General features: G+C 34.7%; 1 protein-coding gene across 1 annotated transcript in view; it reads left to right on the top strand.

The window, feature by feature from the left end:
* The first annotated feature begins 347 nt into the window (after window positions 1-347).
* LOC150102200 (thioredoxin-related transmembrane protein 1-like) overlaps window positions 348-20,995 on the top strand; it is an 87,208-nt gene continuing 66,560 nt past the window's right edge. Inside the window, exons 1-3 of the mRNA XM_090398975.1 lie at window positions 348-527; window positions 2,956-3,071; window positions 20,112-20,157. Of these exons, the coding sequence (XP_090255101.1) occupies window positions 394-527; window positions 2,956-3,071; window positions 20,112-20,157 (296 nt within the window). The 5' untranslated portion in view covers window positions 348-393. The remainder of the gene's footprint in view (window positions 528-2,955; window positions 3,072-20,111; window positions 20,158-20,995) is intronic.

Below are 20,995 nucleotides of genomic sequence, written 5' to 3'. Positions count from 1 at the left end.
GTTTCTTATTCCGCTTTAAAACAATGTGGGATTTAATATCCCCTTAATTTAAATAATATTTTATAAAGATTCTTGTTTCAAGAAAAATTAATTAACTATAATTAATAATTATGATCAGTCTTTTGACATTCAAATGAATGCTGTTTCTGCGTTAAAATCACGAATAGTACTCATGATATTACAAAGTACATTTTATTTTTTAAAAATCTTTATTATAAATCTAGTAATATGAATAAAACAACTTTTTTCCCCTATTTTATCCTTTTTTTTTTTTTTCCCCAAGAATCGCGTTGGAGGGCGTACTTTTCAATGTTTGTTGTTCTTATTGGTTGTCGTTGAAACAGCGATGTAGTAGTTGGCTGTTTGATTCAGAGGTTTTTGTATAGGTGAAATATGTTATTAACACTTTGCACGATATTTATTGTAGTAACCCTTGCAAATTCATTAGATAATGATGGCAGTCTTCTTATTCGTCTAAACGATGACAACTGGAAACAAATAACTCGAGGAGAATGGATGATTGCATTGTAAGTGAAGATTATTGTGGCTTTGCTTTAATGTAAAAATGCATAATTAATTCAAACTGATATACATTTACTATTCGGTTCGTGAGATACTGACTGTTTTATTACCTTCATAATACTGATTCTGATGCGTCTTTATAAGTAGGATGGCCAGTGCTAATATTTGGAAGTATCCTGCGTTTTGTATCCACTTTTCTCCGCTATAATATACTCGGCACGCATCACGTATTCACTTCGTGCATGCTTGGGCTCTAAGAATAATAACGAAAGCAGGCAAAATAGTCATAAAAAAAAAATAATAACGAAAGCTTTCCGCGAACTTCTAACCTTGTTTACAATTAATTATTTATTATTAATGAACTCGTCAGTCTCTCAGTGTAGCAGTTATTCGTTGTGTTGTCTTATTATAATCCCTTGAACTTGATATCCTCTGCATTCTCTCGAAGTACAATCCTATCAATATAGATAATTCTATAGCCAAACTCTTCAGTTTAACCTACAATGTACATTATTATGCTAATAATAATTATCTTTTATTATTGCTGTTTTTTTTTTTTTTTTTGCTTTCAAATGGAGATGAATTTCATCGTCCTGTGTGAGACCACACCCACACTTATTAGGGGCCTAATTTGGTTTTCTCTGGAGCAGGATTTCCAGATTATGTAAAAAATTAAATAAATATTTAATATATATATATATATATATATATATAATCCTTAACCAGCTTGCACTATTCACTAGGTCAGTGTTTCTGAAACTTGAGATATCCGAGTACCCCTTATCAAAATAATAATAATAACAAATAAATAAGTATATTTCTTTGTAAATGTCTATTTTATTTGAATTTATATGTACATGTAAACAAAAAATATGATATATTTTTAATACAACAAAATTTATAAAGATACTATAAATTTTTACTTAATGTAAATAATTTATTAATGAGAGGGATGCAATATCAACGTTTTCTTGTTGCTTACAGTTACTTGTATCTGCTATATTGCTCTCTTTTGTGCATTTATAAATCCAGTCTTTAAGCAATGCATTAAGAATTTGAAAGCTAAAATAATTACCATATTTACTTGAATATTTCTCACATTTTTTCCCCCAAATGAAAAGCAAAAAAATCGTGGTTCAAGATATGCTGGGATTTTCGGAAACTAAAATTTCCGAAAAAAACTGAAAATGAGTATAACTTACTAAGAAGTTCCTATTCGCCATCACTACATCCGGAGTAGTTTCCTTGTGTGCATCATCAAAGTAATTACCCAAATAACGTCATCTTCTTTCCCATTATTTCAAGCAAAAATTACCAGTAATTTACAAGACTTGAGATACCTAATGAACAATCCTTCACAAATGACTAATGAGAAGTGAAAGCAGAGCACAAACAGACAGCAATATTAGGCCAGTAGAGATAGAGCAGCTATGAAGAGGTACATATGATTGGTGTGGTATTAACAAAAGATCATTTCAACAATTGAGTTGAAATGATAATTCTCTTCAACCAAATTGTATGATATCTAAAACACATTCACTATATGTTTCTTAGTTTTAACACGTTCACGACAGGGGAAGTGTTAAACAAAGCCATGGGATGGGACATGTGATTCATTAGTTAGTGCCGTTTTTATCCCAGTTGTCTCTAATTGCACTATTTGTTGAGAAATATATTACATAGCCTGCAAATGTCCGTGTACCTTATTCAGGGACATAATAAAACTAATTGCTTTTCGTGCATCTTCAGTATAGTAGCTGTTGCAGAGGGCATGTTGTTTACTGCAGGGAGCGAGTTACTATCGCCCCAATTCAAATTATTCAACTGATAAAAGGCAGTTGAAAGTTTATCTATGCTGATGATGATGTGGCAATTGCCACCCAAGATAATATCCTCCAAATGCTTGAAGGAACACTGAGCAAAGATCTGAGTTCACTGGAAAAGTACTTTAAAGATGGGGACTGTCCCCTAACCCCAGCAAAATTGTATCAGGCTTTCCACCTAACCAATCTTGAGGCTCATAGAAAACTAAAAATAAACTTCTGCAACAGGACTCTCGAATCCATGAAAGTAGTCCTTGGTGTCACTTGATTGCAGTCTCGCATACTGACAGCATTTGGGAAAAAAATTGAAGATGTCTGCATTGATTTGGCTTAAAGCTAAAGGAAATATCAAGCACACTAAACTTATAAAGTAAATTCTGTGATTTGATTAGAAAATTGAGCCTGGAGAAGAAGAAAAAAACAAGCCTGATTAATTGCATAATAGACTTCACGTCTACTGATCTTGGTCTTTTTTGGCTGGATGTGTTGCATGTACTCAGTTCATATGAATTGAATAGTTATAATTATATCAAGCTAATGCCAGAATATTAATATTTTATATTGCACTTTGTTGTTCTAATTAGATATTTTGTTTTTGCTGCTTGAGTAGCTTTCTCCCCCAGTGCACTGATTGTAAACAAGCAGAAGCAGCATGGAGAAGGTTCACAGCAAAAAGCGAAGAACTGGGAATACAAGTTGGCTATATTAATGCTGTTGACAATCCAGGTAGGTAATATATTTATTCTAATGTTTGTAGGAAATTTTACTTAAATTATTAGGAATTTTATTTACTTGGAAACAGTTTCTGATTCTTTTCTTAGTAAATATTAGTCTTAATTGTTGTAGGTATCATATAGATAGTATGGGCAAAAGTTGATGAGTACCAGTTTAATGTGGTAAAATGTGAAGTTATACATTTTGGTATGAAAAGATTACAAACTATGTACAGCATTGATGGAACTGTATTCCAGGAAACTGATAGAGATTTAGGTGTGGTTGTGGTTTAGAAGGCATATTGCTAAAATTGGCAACCTTGTTCATAGGATTACATGTTATTGAACATGCTAACTATCACAGATAAGGAAGTTATAATTCCTCTTTATAAAGCTGTTAAACATCCACATCTGGATTAATGTGCTCAAGTCTGGTTACCTGGGTTGCTTGGGGAAGATGAAATAGTGGAGAGGATCCAGAAGTAAGTGACCAAGATGGTGAGTGGTCTGTGGAATGCTTCCTATGAAAATAACTGAGCCATCATTGGTTGCAAAAGTTTGTCAGCAAGGTGAAAAAGATGAGATAGGATAGAAATATTTAATTACTTAGAGGTTTTTATGAGATTGATACAGATGAAATATTCAGCACTTGGCTGTATGGACAATAAGAGCTTATCCCTGGAAGTTAAGTAAAAGTGTGGTTAGCAAGGATGTGGACTATATTTTTTTTGCTTGGAGAGTGATGAATGAATGAAATGTTTTCATTCAGTTGAGTGCTTTGCCTGTCAGTGAATTCATGACAGGATAGTATGAGGTCTATCATGATGAGTCTTTGGACTCCATGAAAGTACTTATGTTGCTCTGGTATTTGTGAATGTCTTTTGATAATAGATGATTTTTATTGCCTGCTGCAGCACGAGACCACCAACCCGCTTATTGGAGTCCTCAAATCTGAAAGTATTGGTACTTAATAAGCCTATCATTCCTGGTCTCTGGAGCAATATTTCCCAGTCATCTAATTCTTACACTTTATTATAGCTTTACTGTAAATAATTATGATTTTAGATGAAAACAATCAGCTGAAGGAGTATCATCTGATCACAGTGCAATATGTCACATGAGTTGCTGTGGTGCATGGATATCTGAGAACTTTGTTGAGGGAATTTAGGTTTTTTTTTGGATTTAATTTTGTGAATATGGCTGATTTTTGTAATCAGAAGTGGTCAATTATGTCTTAAGTCACCTCATCTTTATTAATGTTGTACAGTTTAGTACAACATTAATAAAGTTATGTTAGACAAGAAATTATTCTTGAGGAGTGTTGCTTATGCTTGATTTGACTTCAGATCACTTGCTAATATCCCATAATGCAAAGCACTCTTCCTTTTGGACTTGTATTTTGCTTGGCATTATGGTATAGTCACTGTCTGAACCAGTTTCATCCTTTATTGAAGTCTCATTAGTGGGAGCTGGACCCATGAAGATACTGTTAAATCAGTAGTCATGTTTTCCACGTACATGTAGTAAAATGGTGTTTGACCACATTGTTAAAATACTCTAAATCATTATTCTTGTTTTACACATTCTAGTTATATACATCTGAAAGAAAGTGTGCTAGGCATCATGAAATATTTAAACAGTATATGAAGTCATTTTCTAAAAGATTGAAGTATCTTAATGTGCAAAAGTTATGGTGTTGAGGTGGTGGAGTTATGGTGCAAACTTTTTTTTGCTTATGTTAGATTAAAGAATCAAGACAAGAATATAATTTCTTATTCAGTATGATTTACTTTAAACCAAGCAGAAAAACTTGCTACAACTATCTCTGATCAAGAAGGTTTTAGTAATATGTTGCTATACCATTTTATTTATTTGTATATGGAAAATGATTTCTCTATTGATTTAATTCTGTATCTTCCTACGTCTACTGTTACACCCTGATACCATCACTATGTGGAATTTTCAGTTATCATGGTGTAACATGAAGAGAAAATAAAATAAAATAAAACCCCTGTATAAGAGCCAATACATAAATTACTTAAAGAAAGAAAAATATTCTTGCATCCAAGTAAAATATATAACAAAAAAGTGTTTGAAGAACTAAATAATAAAAGAAGGAAAATATTACAGTTGTGATATAAAAAAATTAGCTAAGTAAAACAGAAAAGATTAGTCATAAAGAATTATATGTGAGAGGCTAGAGATTAAAATATTAAGCAAATTCTTAGAAAATATGGAAGGGGGATTAATTTAGAGGCTAGCAGAAAGAAAAAGCAATAGACTATCACTCAGGGTCAATTTCCGGATTGAGACATCATCACGTGCTCGCTGACCTCAGGATGTTTGGCAGAAAAACGCCACCCTAATTGGTCGGTGAAGTTGAATCCAGTAAGGGGCGGAGAAAAGAAATTAAAGAAGGTGCTGGTAGGGGTCAAGGTATAAAAGGGTTGGAAATCCCCCCCCCACACACACACAAGGCTTTTTCCCGGGATAGTTTCTTTGCAAGCTTTTTCGTATAGGTTTCATGTGGTTTTCCTGAGTGGCGGGATTGGAGTTATCTCCGTCGTCACAACAAGGAAACAAAAGTGAGCGGGATTTCGATTCCGTATTTCCTATGGTAAGAAATGAGGAATGCCATTTAGCTAAGGAAAGAAGGTATTATCTATGTGTTTCATAATTCAGTGACAACTACGAAAAAAGTAAATCTGTAAAGAAGTCGGCGTCCATGTGGTGAGTTTCACAGCCATGGTATAGATGATTCTAAAGTGTGTTCTTAATTCAAGTACGAAAAGCAAAGATCGCATAAGCACAGTTTAATGCCAAAAGAACTTAGGAGTGACCGATTATAGGAGAGATCATACCAGGATGGTTCAATCAGAAAAAAGGTAGAGGCCAATATAGAAAACTCAAGAGAAAAAGGTACTGTAAAAATCTCGTTAACTGAAAATTGTCTGTAATTGTACTCATTGTTCTATTACTGAACTGTTGAAGAGACTAAGAAAAATTATACTAGGACTTTAGTACATGACTGATTATAATGAAAGTATTCTTGTTAATATTAATGTTATATAAGTAATTCATGTGTCCTGAGAATTATGCATGTGTATTGTAACATATAGGAAAGTTTTAAATGTCAAAGTTATGTTTTTGTACATAACTTTGACATTTAAAACATTTAAAAGTAAGTTACAGTGAAAGGATAATTTAATCTACATAGTTTTGGATAGTTAAATAGAGTGAATTGATCACATGTGTTTATGTGCTACAGCATATAGCGTATATTCAGACTAATATAGGGTTAACTAAGGTGTTAATTAGATTTGGGATTATACATATGATTGTATGTGTTGATATGTTATGGCGGCATGATCGTAATACCCATATAGGATCTTAGCCAAATACTTGTGATTAGCTAATGTTATTTTGTAAATATTTTCTTAGTATCGAATTATATTAGAAATTGAATTGTACCATGCTAATGAGTTTAATAAACCTTTGTTCATTGATAAAACAGTTGTCTGAAATTGCTGCCCGATGCACCACTTGAAAATGTACGAACCTAATCATGCAAGAGGGGAGAATATTTAAATGAGTAACAAGATAAAGTACCATGACTGCCATATTGTTTCACATTCAGACATATTTTAGTAATTGCTCTTTGTTTTTGTATTTTATATCTCAAACTAAATGTCCCAAAAGGCGCAGTATAATATAAATATTAGGGACACTAAGGGGAGAAATAGCTTAAATATTTATAATTTGGGATAAATCTCGTACATAGATAAAAGTTGAATATAGATAAGTAGAATTTCTCTAGATAGAATAATAATAATCATAAATTGGGACACAACACTACCTTTCACTGATAAGACCCCAGAGTTAGAAACTAGTCTGGGTAGTGACCTCTTTCCATAATGCATAGCAATATACATGTTCTGAAAGGAAATATACTTGCATTATTGGATACTTAATCAGTTGATATGAAACTAACAGCTTCTATAGATAAGTAATCTTGTTGTGAAGATACATTATGCAAACTTTATTTACTTATGCTTAGGTAAAAGATTAAAACAAGAATACAGTTTCTCATGTAGTATACTTTTTCATTCACAGCTGAAGCAAGTGCTTCAGCTCTGAATGAAAATCACAGGAGCGTTCTGACTTCATGGAGATATCCCTATAATAATAATGAGAAGATAGTTGATCCTTATTGGAGATCATCATCATCAAATTCCTGCTATATACCCTCAAGGGGTGTACAGGATACGATAGTACTACATGAAAAAATTACATCATTACTAACTTCCTATCTACAATTTTCCTCCAAATCAGTCTGTTACTTGTCAAGACTCCAACATTATCAGATCTTATATTTCTGTCGTCCAAGGCACTTTGTACCGTATCAATCCACCTATATCTTGGTCTTCCTCTGGGTCGTTTTCCTGCCAACCTGGCAGAGAACACTTGTTTTGCTAATCTTTCCTCTCCCATTCTATTTAAGTGACCATACCACCTAATGCATTCCTGGATGCTGACAATGTCAAGTTCTTTCCTAATATCCTCATTTTTAATATGATATTGCCATTGATCATATCTGTTCACGCCTCTAATCTTTCTCAGGACTCTCATATCTGTGGTTTCTAGTCTTTGGTCAAGTGTTTTACTTCTGACCCAGCTCTCAGATCCATAAGTTAAAACTGGTTTGAACACTGTCTTGTATACAGCTAATTTAGTGTTCCGACTAATTTCTCTCTTATTCCATATGAATTTATTCAATTAACTTCCCACCATACCAGCTTTGCTGATTCTGTTGTCTATTTCTATATTTAATTTACCATCTTCAGTAAAAATTGTGCCTAAGTAGCTGAAATGTTTTACTTGTTCCACAGGTTCTCCATTCACAACACAGTTGACATTTTCAATGATTCTGCCTATTTTCATTGTCTTTGTCTTTTTATTGCTGACCTTCATACCATATCTATTACAACAGCTATTCAATTTAGTCAGAGAATCTTGCAGACTTGTAGCGGATTTATTTAGAAGTATAACATCACAAAGAGCTCACATTAACATCTCCAATTTTGATATCAGGTTTAATACCACTTTCCTTGATAATGTGATCCATATAGATAATGAATAACAATGTACATCTTTGTCTCACACCAGATTTAACATTAAACCATCTTCCTGTACTTCCTTCAATTCTAACTGCTGACTTACAACTCAAATAAAGACTAAGTATTGCTTGATATAATGCCCCATTGACACCATATAACTGCGTATTGAATAGCTTCTCTCTTGGCACCTTGTCATATGCCTTTTCCAAATCGACAAAACTTAAATACAGATCTTTTTTATATTCCCATGCTTTCTCGACTATTTGTCGTAAAGTGAAGATCTGATCCTGACAGCCTCTATTTGGCCGGAATCCAGCTTGTTCTTCACCAAGCTTTTCTTCCAAAGTTCTTCTCAACCGTTTCTCAAGTATACTGGCATAGATCCTGCCAGGAACACTCAGTAGGGAAATACCTCTGTAATTCTCACCTTCAGTTTTATTTCCCTTTTTATATATGGGTACTATGAGAGCTCTACTCCAATCATCGGGAATTCGTCCCTCTGTCCAGGCTTTCTGAACTATGTAGTGCAGCCACTGTAAGACTTTTATACCACCATACTTCACCATTTCTGGTCGAATATCATCTACTCCTGCTGTCTTTCCACATTTCAAGCCTTTGATGGCTTTTTCTACTTCAAGTATGGATATGTATTCCTGACTGCATGCCTGGTCAGTGTTTTTTATCACTGTGCTGTCATCACTGCTTGTTTCATTTAGCAGTTTTTCAAAGTAATTACTCCATACTTCAAGGATATCTTTTTTTCCTGTTTTCATGTCACCTTTATCATCTCTAACTCCTTTTACAGCACTCTTTCCTCCATTCCTAAGCTTCTTCAACAACCTCCAGAATATTTTGCCACCTTCTTGATATTTATTTTCTATATTCTTGCCAAAGTCCTCCCATGACTTTTGTTTAGCTAGTTTTACACACTGTTTAGCTTTCTTACATTTGTCTCTATATTCTGTAAGTGTAAACGCTGACTTATTTGCCAGGAACTTTTGATATGCTTTCTTTTTTTCCTTCACTGCCTCTTTAACTTCCTGTGTCAACCAGGGAGTTCTGATTTTTTTATCCTTGCACACAACCTCACCACATGCCTCTCTGGCAGAATCAATCAATGTTTTCTTCAGAGTTTGCCACTGAATCTCCAAGGTTTGATTCCTGTTCTCAAACTCTTTCAGTTTCGTTTCAATAATCTTTCTGTATTTTAGTCTACAGTTCACATCTGAGAGCTGCTCAACTTTTATTCGCTTTAAAACTTTCTTACATGTTATTCTTTTCAATATGAAATTCAATTTTATCCTGCTCAAGACTAAATAGTGATCACTTCCAATTTCAAATCCTCTGTACACTCTGGTGTCCTGCGCCAGTGAGAAAACATTACTATCAACAATAACATAGTCAATGAGACTTTTCTTATTCCTAGCCTCTTCTCTCCATGTGAATTTGTGCACATTTTTATGTTGGAACATGGTATTAGTAATAACCAATCCATGTCCTGAGCAGAAATCCAACAGATATTTGCCATTATGATTAGTTTTGCTCTTTTCTCCAAATTTTCCCAAAATATTTTTGTATGTCTCGCAATCATTTCCTACCCTGCTATTTAGATCCCCAACAAGGACCAACTTTTCCTTTTTCATTGTGTCAGTTGCTTTTTCTAGAGCATCAAAAAATTCCTCCACTTCTACCTTAGTAGAACCTTCCTTGGGTCCATAGGCACAAATAAGTCTCATTGTCCAGTTCCCCATTCTCATATTTGCCCACATTACTCTACTTGAGACTGACTGCCATTCAAGAAGATTAGCCTCATATTTTGTGTTGAATACTATGGCTACTCCTTCTTTTCCTTGATTGTCATTGCCCGAATATAACATTTTGTATTTATTGCTTAGAAAGATCTCACCAGTTTTGGTCTTTTTTATTTCAGTCACACATATTATGTCGATCTGGTACTTATCTAATTCCTCAGCTAGCTCCATTTCTTTGCCATTCAGGCTTCTTACGTTGATAGTACCGATCTTTAACTCTGGTGATGTTGAGTTGGTGTTTTTTTTTTCAGATTTGTTCCAGTAGCTGACTTTTCGCTGTTCGCCCTGGTTCCCTGGCGAAAACAACGGGGGCCTTGTTTAACCGGGCGACGCCCCAGCCGGCATGAAATTTTGTCATGTTGTACCATCATTTTTTATTTTGGTTTAACCAATAAGAATACAATTTGGTCGGCTAAATCCCAAATTGCCAGCCCATCCTCGTTCGTTCAGTATCCAAGTAGATACCCAACAGGGTGCACCACGAGAAGGTGAGGATTGGACATTAGGTCAGAAGCCCTGGTCGGTTCTCCGCATTCCTTTAAAGGCTATGTGGAGGTCTCCTCTCAGTTATACAGCTTTGACCCTTAAGCACCCCTTATTGGAGATCTAAACAGCAAAATAGAAAATGAATCCAAGTGTATAGAAATGCTTTGGGAAAATGTAAGGAAAAGGAGAAAACTATTAATAGTGTGTACTGGATTTCTGTTCAACAAAATAACTAGTTATCATCATCACTAACATTGTTTCAACATTTATGTTGATGTGCACAGATTCACATGGAAAGAAGATACAAGAAATAAATTAACTTTTATTGTGTTGATAGTGCTATCGTCATGCTGTTCAGTATAGATGAAACGTTTGGAAATAGGAAGTGATCAGCATTCAGTATTGAGCAGAATAAAAATGAACGTTGTGTTTAAAAGTAAACTCTGATTTTTTTAAAAAATCAGTAACAGCTTTTATAGATGAAGTATAGCCTCATATACACTATATACCAATAATTGTCTGGACATCCCTGTTATTTGAAGTTAGGGAACATTCCAGGTTTGTTAATAACATAAAAACCAATCTACAGATAGTAGGAAGCAGTATTTCATCAGAGCAATTGAATACAGTTGGTATGACAATGCAACGTGAACTCAGTGACTTTGAGCGGGTGTTATCGTAGGTCGTCACATTGGTAGTATGTCCATACATGCCATTGCTGCTCAACTGGAGCATCCAAAATCAATGGTTGGTGATGTGATCAACAATTGGAGACATTCTGCATCACTAGTATAGGAAAACACCTAGGGTGACAGCTGAAAATGACTGACAGGGACAGGAGGGTGTTAAAATTGGTGGCACGCAAAGACCAGCTACAATTGGCACAGACTATCCATGATGAGTGCCAGTAACACCATGGTGAGCACTAATACTATGAAAAGAACTCCATTTACTGGATTTATCCTGAAGAGCAGCGGCACACAAGTTGAACATTCCAGCAATGAACAAGGAGGCTCATCTGGCCTGGTGCAAAGAGTGTGAACTAGACAAATGACCAGTGGAAAACTACTCTGGAGTGACAAGGTTCACCTGTTTCCAGTCTGATGGCAGGGTGTGGATGTGGAGTCAGCCTGGTGAATGCTTGTTACCACATTGTGTTGTACCCACAATATAAAGTTTGGTGGTGGAGGAGGAATGGTATGGGGTGCATTCAGCTGGTTTGGAGTGGGACCACTGGTCATTGTCTGTGGTTTCATGAAAGCAGCTCAGTACTTTGTTATTCTGGATAATCAGATGATGCCTACACTGGAGTTTTTATGGAACAGACCTGTGTCACTATCAAGACTTCAATGCCCCATGTAACAAAGCTGCAGCTGTTATGAAATGGTATGAAGAGATGGATGTTAAATGACTGCCCTAGCTTGCGCAGAGTCTTGACCTCAACCCCATCAAACACCTGTGGGACGAATTGGAGTGGCGATTGAAGTCCAAGTAGCAAGTCCTCAATCTGTCGCTGAACTCAGTGCTGCTTTGATGGAGGAATGGAAACAAATTCTACCTGATCTGTTGCATATTGGTGAAAAGCCTCACTCAAAGGGTATACAGGAGGTGATCAAAGCCAAAGATGGACATACCCAATATTAGAGTTTGCCTGCTGGTATCAGTTGTAAATTGCTAGTGTTTGGACAATTATTGGTAGATAGTGTACATACTGCAATGTATAATTTGGAGATAAATGAGAATTTAAAAGCAAGATCCAAATCTTGGAACCTCAGGAGAAAACTGAAGAAAGCATTGATTCTTCTAGGGAGATGAGGTTTTTAAGGATAGAAAAATATGAACTGCATGCTGAATTCAATAAGTTAGAGGCAGTCATCGAAAAGAAGAAAGTGTATCAAAACTTCCTTGCAAGTAAGTCAGTTTATGCTCGTAGAGAATACAGGAAAAAATGTGAGAAAATTATGTGTAAAAGCAGCTAAACAAAAGTGAAAAAATGTTTTGTATGCTGGCTTTTGAAAGAACTATAAAATGGAGGAAAGAGTATTTATAAAAAGAAATAAGATAATAAAGGTAATATCAAAATCTGAATATAGATATTCTGGATATCTGTAGTAATTACTTTGAAAGATTGCTAAATAAAACAAGCACTAATAAAACATTGCAGAAAAATATGCAAAAGGAATACATTCAAAGATACATGTACTTGAGGCAGAAAAAAGAAAAAAAAAATCTGACACCTGAAATGCGGAAAATCACTGCTCTAAATGATATTTGACCAAAAATGCCGAAATATGCAATTCGGGTCTGGTTAGAGAATTGAATTCTGGATAATTGGAACAGAGCTCTTATAGATCTATAAAAACTGAAAGAAAATAGTGAGAATCGCAGAGAAATTTCCTTGTTGAATGTTTCCAAGTAAGATATATACAAGCATACTTAAGAGCTAAAAAAAACTGTGGAAGAGAAATTTGGGAAAACAAGCTAGGTTCGGGCCAAATAGATTGTCAGGATCAGATTTTTCACTTTCAGACATTTGAGAATTCATGGGAATATCACAAAAATCTGATCTGCATTCAGGTAGATGTAGAAATGACATATTACAAGGTTCCAAGAGAAAAGCTTTCCAGAAACATTATACAGAGCAATACACAGTCTGTGTTTAAGTTGTAAGGCAACAATTAGAATTGAAGATATAGGAAGACTGTTTGATGTAGACTTTGGCATAGGGCAGTGCACACACTTCACTGTTATTCATCTATGTGGATCACATTATGAAGCGAAGTGGCAACAAACATCATCAGAATTGGAGATATTCAACTTAGCTTTTCACTTTTCTGCAAGTTATGTTTATATCTAAATAAATTCAATGCAAATCCTTCAGGATTTTTTGAGTAGATTAAATAACTACTGTAATGGATTTAGTTTTAAATCAGCAATAAAAAGACAAACTATGAGATTGTAAATGTGGAAAGCATAAACTGCATTCTCAATGGTGAACTTATGTGACAAGTAAAATTACTTTATTTAGCACAATTTTTAGTAAAGATGGCAAATTAAATATGAAGATTGATAGTACAGTTAGCAAAACTGGCATCATAAGGAGCTAGTTTAATAAATTCTTGTGGAATAAATGAGAAATTAACCAAAACACTAAGCCTACTGTATACAAGATGGTGTCACAACTAATTTTAGTATCATGGATCTGAGAGTTAGGTTAGAAATAATACGAGTGCTTAAAGACTAAACAGGAGATATGAAAGTTTTTGAGAAAAATTAGAAAGAACAGATAACATCAAGACAGCATTCCCATTTTTTCCTTGCATGTTAGGCTGAATAGGCTGTCACAGCTAAGTAACTTAGATTCTTAATGCTCTAATACTTGTACATTGGTAACACATGACTATTAAATTATCTAAGAAATTTACAACGTATACTGGAATATTAATTAAAAGAAACTTTAATAAATATCTCGTATATTTCGGCAATGTCACATTGCTATCTTCATGGGAACATACAACTATGACACGTGCATGCAGGCACCACAAAAAGCAAATGAGGCAGAAGAGCGAAAACTACTGTTGTTCATAGAGTACTAAAGGTGCCTCCTAACAGGCTGTATTGGGTTGGCTTGACTGTTGGACTGAAGTTCTCAAGATGCAAGCTTCCCAAATTTGAAGCAGTTCTCATGCATCCAAATTTGTTGAGGTTTGTAAAGTTTTTTACAGCTGAGGCTATGAACAATCCTTCATATTTAAATTTGCTGTGGTGTTTAATGTGGCTTTCTTCCAACGTATTTTGTGGCAGGTAACCGGAGCATGGTCTACAAGCCCAGAGTGGCTGTACTGGTGAAACCGGATGTAGTCTTTGTGTTCCAAAATCCTGACATTTGCTGTCCTGCCTGTTTGGCCAAAGTAGGACAGTTATGGATACCCACCACAAAATGCGTTAGAAGAAAGCCACGTTAATACACCACAACAAATTTAAATATGAAAGATTGCTCATGGAATCGGCCTCAGCTCTAAAAAAACTTTCCAAACCTCAACAAATTTCGGACGCTTGCATCTTGAGAACTTCAACTCAACAGCTAAGACAACCCAATATAGCCTGCTAGGGAGGCACCTTTTAGGACTCTAGGGACAACAATAGTTTTCTCTCTTCTGCCTCATTTGCTTTTAATAGTGCCTGCATGCAGTTAAAGCCTTGATAAGGGTTCTTTTTGTCCTAGGTAGGATTTGAATCCACATCTTTCAAATCAGAATACATCATTGAAACAGACTGAGCTGTGGAAAATCTTGGTATCAAGTAACATCATACTAAAATATGAAGATATTAGAAATATAATGCTCAGTTAAACAGAACTGGAAAGGATCTATTGTAGTATCCTATGCATTTAGTTAAGTATGTTGGATTCTGATTATATAGAGATTAGAGTAATTATTATTTGGTTCAGAATCCAACATGATCTTCCATCACATAAGCTAAACTTGTAATTATTTAATGTAAATAACTTATTTTATAATTTAATATTCATATAACTACTTTAATTTTGTCTAATATCTAATTATTTAATCAAAGATATATGTATTAATAGTGATAAGACTGTATTAAATATTATTAAGCTATTTTAATTATTACTATGTTAATATTATAAGAACTTGTATTTGATAATTTAACTGCGCATTATTTGAAATGTAAATATTCTCTATTTATTCCTGTTTGTAAAGTTTAACGTTATGTAAGTGAGCAAGCACGTTTTGGAACACCACGTGAGGTTTATTGAAAAGAGTTTTAGAAAGAAATCACGAGAAGAATTTAGGCGAGAAGAATGGATATAAAAAGGGAAGAACGCTGAAATTATTTATTAGAGATTTATAAGAGAGAGGATTGGCATTAGGTTGGAATAGGATCATTCGGAAATCACAGTGCGATAATAGCGAGTTGGCAAGTCACTCAAGCAGCTAATAAAGTCTACTAGTCGAGAGGCAGTTAGCTAATAAATTGTAGAATAACAATTATAGCTACGAAAGACAGCTGAGTGACTACTAAATAGATTAGCGATATTTGAGTTGAGATTCAATTTCAGGGCCGACCTTGAAGCAAAGCACAGAGTTATTAGCGAATAGTAGAGGCTGTAAAGTTGAAATTTACCGTTAACTGTGCTTAGAAATATATTGCCTAAAGAATTAAATGAATGCAGGAAGAATGAGCAGTTGTGCATATAAAACCTCAAGTTAAGGAATTATCGTGTATTGCCTTATTTCATGAGTGATCAGTTGTACTTTATGCAACAACGTTTATGTGTATTGTGACCGATGATTAATTCAGTTATTGCTTAGAAGAATTTATTTAATGAGTGCCGTTTACTGTTTAAAGTGTTTACTGTTGTAAAAAGTGTGTATGTATAAGTAGATGAAGATAGAAGATTATCGGTAAGATTATTCCAACCATTAATATTCCTATACAGAGAAGTGTGTGAGTTTCATCCTAGAATTTCCTTATACTAACAATAACTATTGAAGAAATTAGCTAAAGTGTAAGATTAAAAGTGTTTATTACTTAAATTAAGGGGATATTAAATCCCACATAGTTTTAAAACCGAATAAGAAACTCAAAGATTGGAATCAGAGAGTTTCTTGCCGAATATAGTAAACTATAAAGTATCGGCGACACTAGCGTTAGCAAATGCAAGTGATCCTAGTACGTGGTACAATACCGGGCGACTCGTTGCAAAGGTGGGGGAAGTTCAGATCGCTATTCTTAGGTATTTTCCATGATGTAAAAACACATTTCCTAGGAAATGTATGCTGTTATTACATTATGGAGGGAGGTCACTACCCAGACCGGTTTCAGCCTTTTTTGAGGCTTCATCAGTGAGTAGCTAGACCTAATACCGAAATGTATAGCGAAAAGAACTTATATACTCTGCGAACAAGTTCGCAGAGTATATTTGCAGAGGTTCAATTGGCTATAAATACTTCAAAAGTTACCAGGTTCTAATAAAAAATTACTGCAAAAATTGCTAAAGCAAGTGAAGAAAAGGGCAAGAACAAGAGAGTGTATAGTGACATGATGATTGAGATGATGACCATTTTCTAACATTATAGCGTAATTTCTAATAACTCGTTCACAGAGTATATAAGTTCTTTTCGCTATACACTTCAGTATTAGGTCTAGCTACTCACTGATGAAGCCTCAAAAAAGGCTGAAACCGGTCTGGGTAGTGACCTCCCTCCATAATGTAATAACAGCATACATTTCCTAGGAAATGTGTTTTTACATCATGGAAAATACCTAAGAATAGCGATCTGAACTTCCCCCACCTTTGCAACGAGTCGTCCGGTATTGTACTACGTACTAGGATCACTTGCATTTGCTAACGCTAGTGTCACCGATACTTTAAGTTTACTATATTCGGCAAGAAACTCTCTGATTCCAATCTTTGAGTTTCTTATTCGGTTTTAAAACTATGTGGGATTTAATATCCCCTTAATTTAAGTAATGTTTTCATTGCCGAAATGAAGTTTATTAGCTCTTTATACTTAAGTTAAAAGTGTTTGTAAAGTGGTGTTACTGTGATTTTATTGTATTTGGAACTTAAGGAACTGTGAGAAAACTGTATTATAGAGATAACAGATTTACCATTGTATGAGTTGCATGATTATACTTATCAGAGAAGCTTAAATTGTTTGTGATATCTTAATTATTGATTTGAATTTAAGTGTAAAACTTGTGATTCTAAATTAAATGTTTGTTTTTGTTTATCTAAAGTTGTATTTTGCCTGAATCTCTTTTACTGCACCATTCATAAAATATCCGAACCAAAGTGGGAGTGATAAATAAGTTAAATGTACTCGGCCAGTATTTATAATAACAACATATAAAGGAAAGGTAGTTGAGAGTTGGTTTATCTTCAATTCTTGAACTAATTCAGATATAAAGTGGTGCAGTCTTTAAATATAAATTTTCTTTATATTTGAATTAGAAATCAATTTACAACGTATCAATTAGTTAAGAACATCGTAATAGTAATCATGTCAGATCCAAAGTAAGGATTGACAAGAAGCAGGATCCAACAAGTAACATATCAGTAATTTGATGATAGAAAATAATATTCAAGTATAAGTATTTTATATAAATAAGTTATAAAATACCACTCAAATCTGTTGCTGTGAAGTAGTTTGGCAGAGGTATTCTGCATCCTATCCATTTCTTCCTGTTTGTTCATCTCAGTTTCCTTCAAATTTTGTCATTTTACTTTGTTTTATAAGAAAATGCTATAATATTCTGATGCCATCTTGGCTTTTCTAGTATGCTTTCAATTATTTTAGCAATGTAAATAGTTACATAGGCTGGTTTAAATAAATACCTTTTTTTTTTTTTTTTTAAAAAAAAAAAGAATTTTATTCTGTTAGCAGTTTCCCAAGTCTAACATAATTTAGTTCATAAATAGAAAAATGTTTATTTTAAGATGACTTCATATCGCACTGCTCTAGCATCCTATTAGGCACAGGTGCAGTTCCTTTTGTATATAATTGCCATGAATCATTATGGCAATATACATGCCTGAAAAGAAGTGTGCTTTATGGAATACCAGAGAAATGTGATGTGAAGCTATCTGCCTTCATATAAAAGTAGCATAGTCAGGAAGTTACTTTTCATACAAACTTTGGTTTGCTCACACTTGGATAAAGGTTAAAAGCAAGAATATAATTTTGCATCAAGTATAATGTACTTTCTAACAAGACAAAGACTGATGTGTTTTGACTTAACATCAAAGGTTGTTAAGAATCAGAGCTGCATAACTAGAAGGCTTCCATAGCCTGTGACTTATGCAAAGAAATAATTGGATAAAAAAAAACTTTTTTGCATCATGGACAGTATTAAACTCCAGATTCAACTGAAGGGCAAATATATCCACAGCATATTTGGAAGAAACTATGTTTTTTTAAGAAGAAATACAAAATATTGAGACTTTAAGATGATTATTTGTTCTGGTAGCCAGAAGGACAGTTTGTATTAGGTCATTGCTGACAACAAATATCTCAATATCTATTCTATAGCAACTCATGTGGAGGTGGCAGGCTTTTCCTCCCAGAAATGTGTGCATTGTCTAGCTGCTTTGTAAAATGAAAAACAATTAACACGAAGTAATACGCTGGCTTCACAGCCTTAATTGCTTTCAGAGTAAATCAAAACAGTCCAACCTAGCATCTCTTGTAGCGTGATCTGTAATTGGAGAAGAAAAGTAATTTTGAGTTCTAAACATTGAAGTCCACAAACAAATTTGTGGACTTCTTGATATTTGGGCATTTAAACTATAGAGAAACAAGCTTCTGGGACAGTTATTAGAAACCCCTCTGAAATATACCCTACTTCGAAAGAAGTCAGTGGACACTCCCATGGGCAAGGTGCATCATGGCATCTAACAAGTCACGTGTTTGTAGCTGATGTAAATTGCAGGAATATGATTCTCCCAAGTCAATGCAACTGTGTCCAGGTGAAATAGCTGCAAGAAGGTTGACGGAGTTTGAAAGCAGCATTGTGACAGGATGCAACATTGTGGCCCTATATGTACAGCAAATTGTTGACATGGGCCATCTCAGGTCAACAATAAGTGATACTATACTGAAATGAAAGCACAGGGAATCAACTGTAAATGCCACCCACAGTGGTCGACTACTACTCACCAAACCTGATAGTAGGGTGCTACGAAGGAAGCTGACATATTAAATGCAGAGTTATGGGAATCGACTGATACATGAATCTGCACAAGAACATTCAGAACCAGTACTCACAACATGGGAGGACTGCAGTATGCAAGTCCCAAGTTATCTGAACCAAAATACAACATCTTCAATGGTACATGTACAGTAGGACATGGAAGCTTGGAAAACTGTGTTATGGAGCAACAAATTACACTACGCCCTATACTGAGAAGATGGATAGGTGTGGCAGATTCTCAGTGAATATCTCTTACAAGTGCATAACTGCAACTATGAAATATGGAGGTGGTGATGTGATGGTATGGTTCTGTTTTTCCTGGTTTGGCCTCTGTTTATGATGCCATGAACATTGAACTCTGAACATTCCGGACACTGCAATGCTCCTGAGTTTGTGACATTTCTATGGAAAACTGACCATTGCCTCTTTCAGCATGCACAATGTTAAGGCTGCTGCTGTAACTATGTGGTTTGTAGATATGTACATCACCACACTTGACTGGTCTCCACAGAGCTCTGATTTAAACCCTGTTGAACATCTCGGATGAACTGGAGCATTTAATGAGATTAAGGGATGTCCATCCTGCAAACAATCCAGGACCTCATTACATGCCTACAGGTATAATAGTCCAAACTTCCCATTGATCATTATCATATGTTTGTGGAAAGTAGCATTACTGGGGTCATTGCAATTAAGGTAGGTGCCATGTCTGTCTATTTCTCACATGATGGTATATCCGTTGACTTCTTTCCAAGCTGTGTATTTAAATAATTTTATTTTATTTATTTTAAATAAAAATTCAAACTATTTATTTGGTACTGTGTTAAATCTGTAATTTCTCTTCAAGCTTCCTTTTTATATTAGTATTTTGCTTTTGTATATTATTGAAGTGTCATTTAGTTGATTTTTTTACTATAGGCTTGCAAGCACGTTTCCTTACAACAGAATTCCCCACAATTTTCCAGTAAGTGTTTTTTTAATAATATAGATTGTTTCTAAAATGTTTTAATTCTGTGTTAAATTGACATATTAAATTATGAAATTTAATATGTCAATTTCTGCTCTTTCAAATGCAGTAAGTCACTGTTCCTCTTCCCCTATACACACATTCGACACTTGCATACTTGTTATACATGCTCAACTCTCACAATACAAATTTGTAGGGATTATTATCACTATTGCATGGGCACTGCCATGGAATCCTGAGACTCATTGTGGGAGACCCAAACTATCAACACAATATCTATTGTACCTCTCCTTGAAACCATTAACAGAAAAGTCAGTTACAACTGACTCAGGCAACTCATTCCATTCATTCACCACTCCAAGCAATGCAGTCCTCATGTATTGCTGACCAGGGATGACCTTTTGTTCCGCTCTCTCTCTCTCCATGTGTTGTAATATTTCCCCTGTATCAATCCTATAACATCCTTTAAGTAACATCAATGTTTCTATCATATCAATCCCCCCTTTTTTCTTTTTCTTTTTTATCTACCAACTTTTGCAATCCACAAACCCTTCATCTATCCTGTGAATAGATGAAGCATTTGGGGGTTATGGTGATAGGGACACTAAATTTTATGGACTTTGCTAAAATTGTGAGAATAACACAGTGGATTATGGGAATGATACAGAGAATACTGATGTGTAGAAGTAAGAATGTTTTAATTCCATTATACAAGACTGATCAGGCTGCATATGGACACATTTGGTTGCCAGGTTTTCAAAAGGATGATGAGATCTTGGAGAGGGTCCAGAGATGGTTGACTAAGTTGGTTTCTGGTCTCTGGAGCGTAGAATAT

This window comes from Typopeltis vanoorti, chromosome 10 (genome assembly GCF_054136105.1).
Source record: "Typopeltis vanoorti isolate ZY-2024b chromosome 10, IOZ_Tvanoo_1.0, whole genome shotgun sequence".
NCBI classification, from domain to species: domain Eukaryota; kingdom Metazoa; phylum Arthropoda; class Arachnida; order Uropygi; family Thelyphonidae; genus Typopeltis; species Typopeltis vanoorti.
Note: the sequence above shows the minus strand (reverse complement) of the source record. Positions and strands in the feature narration are given on the sequence as shown.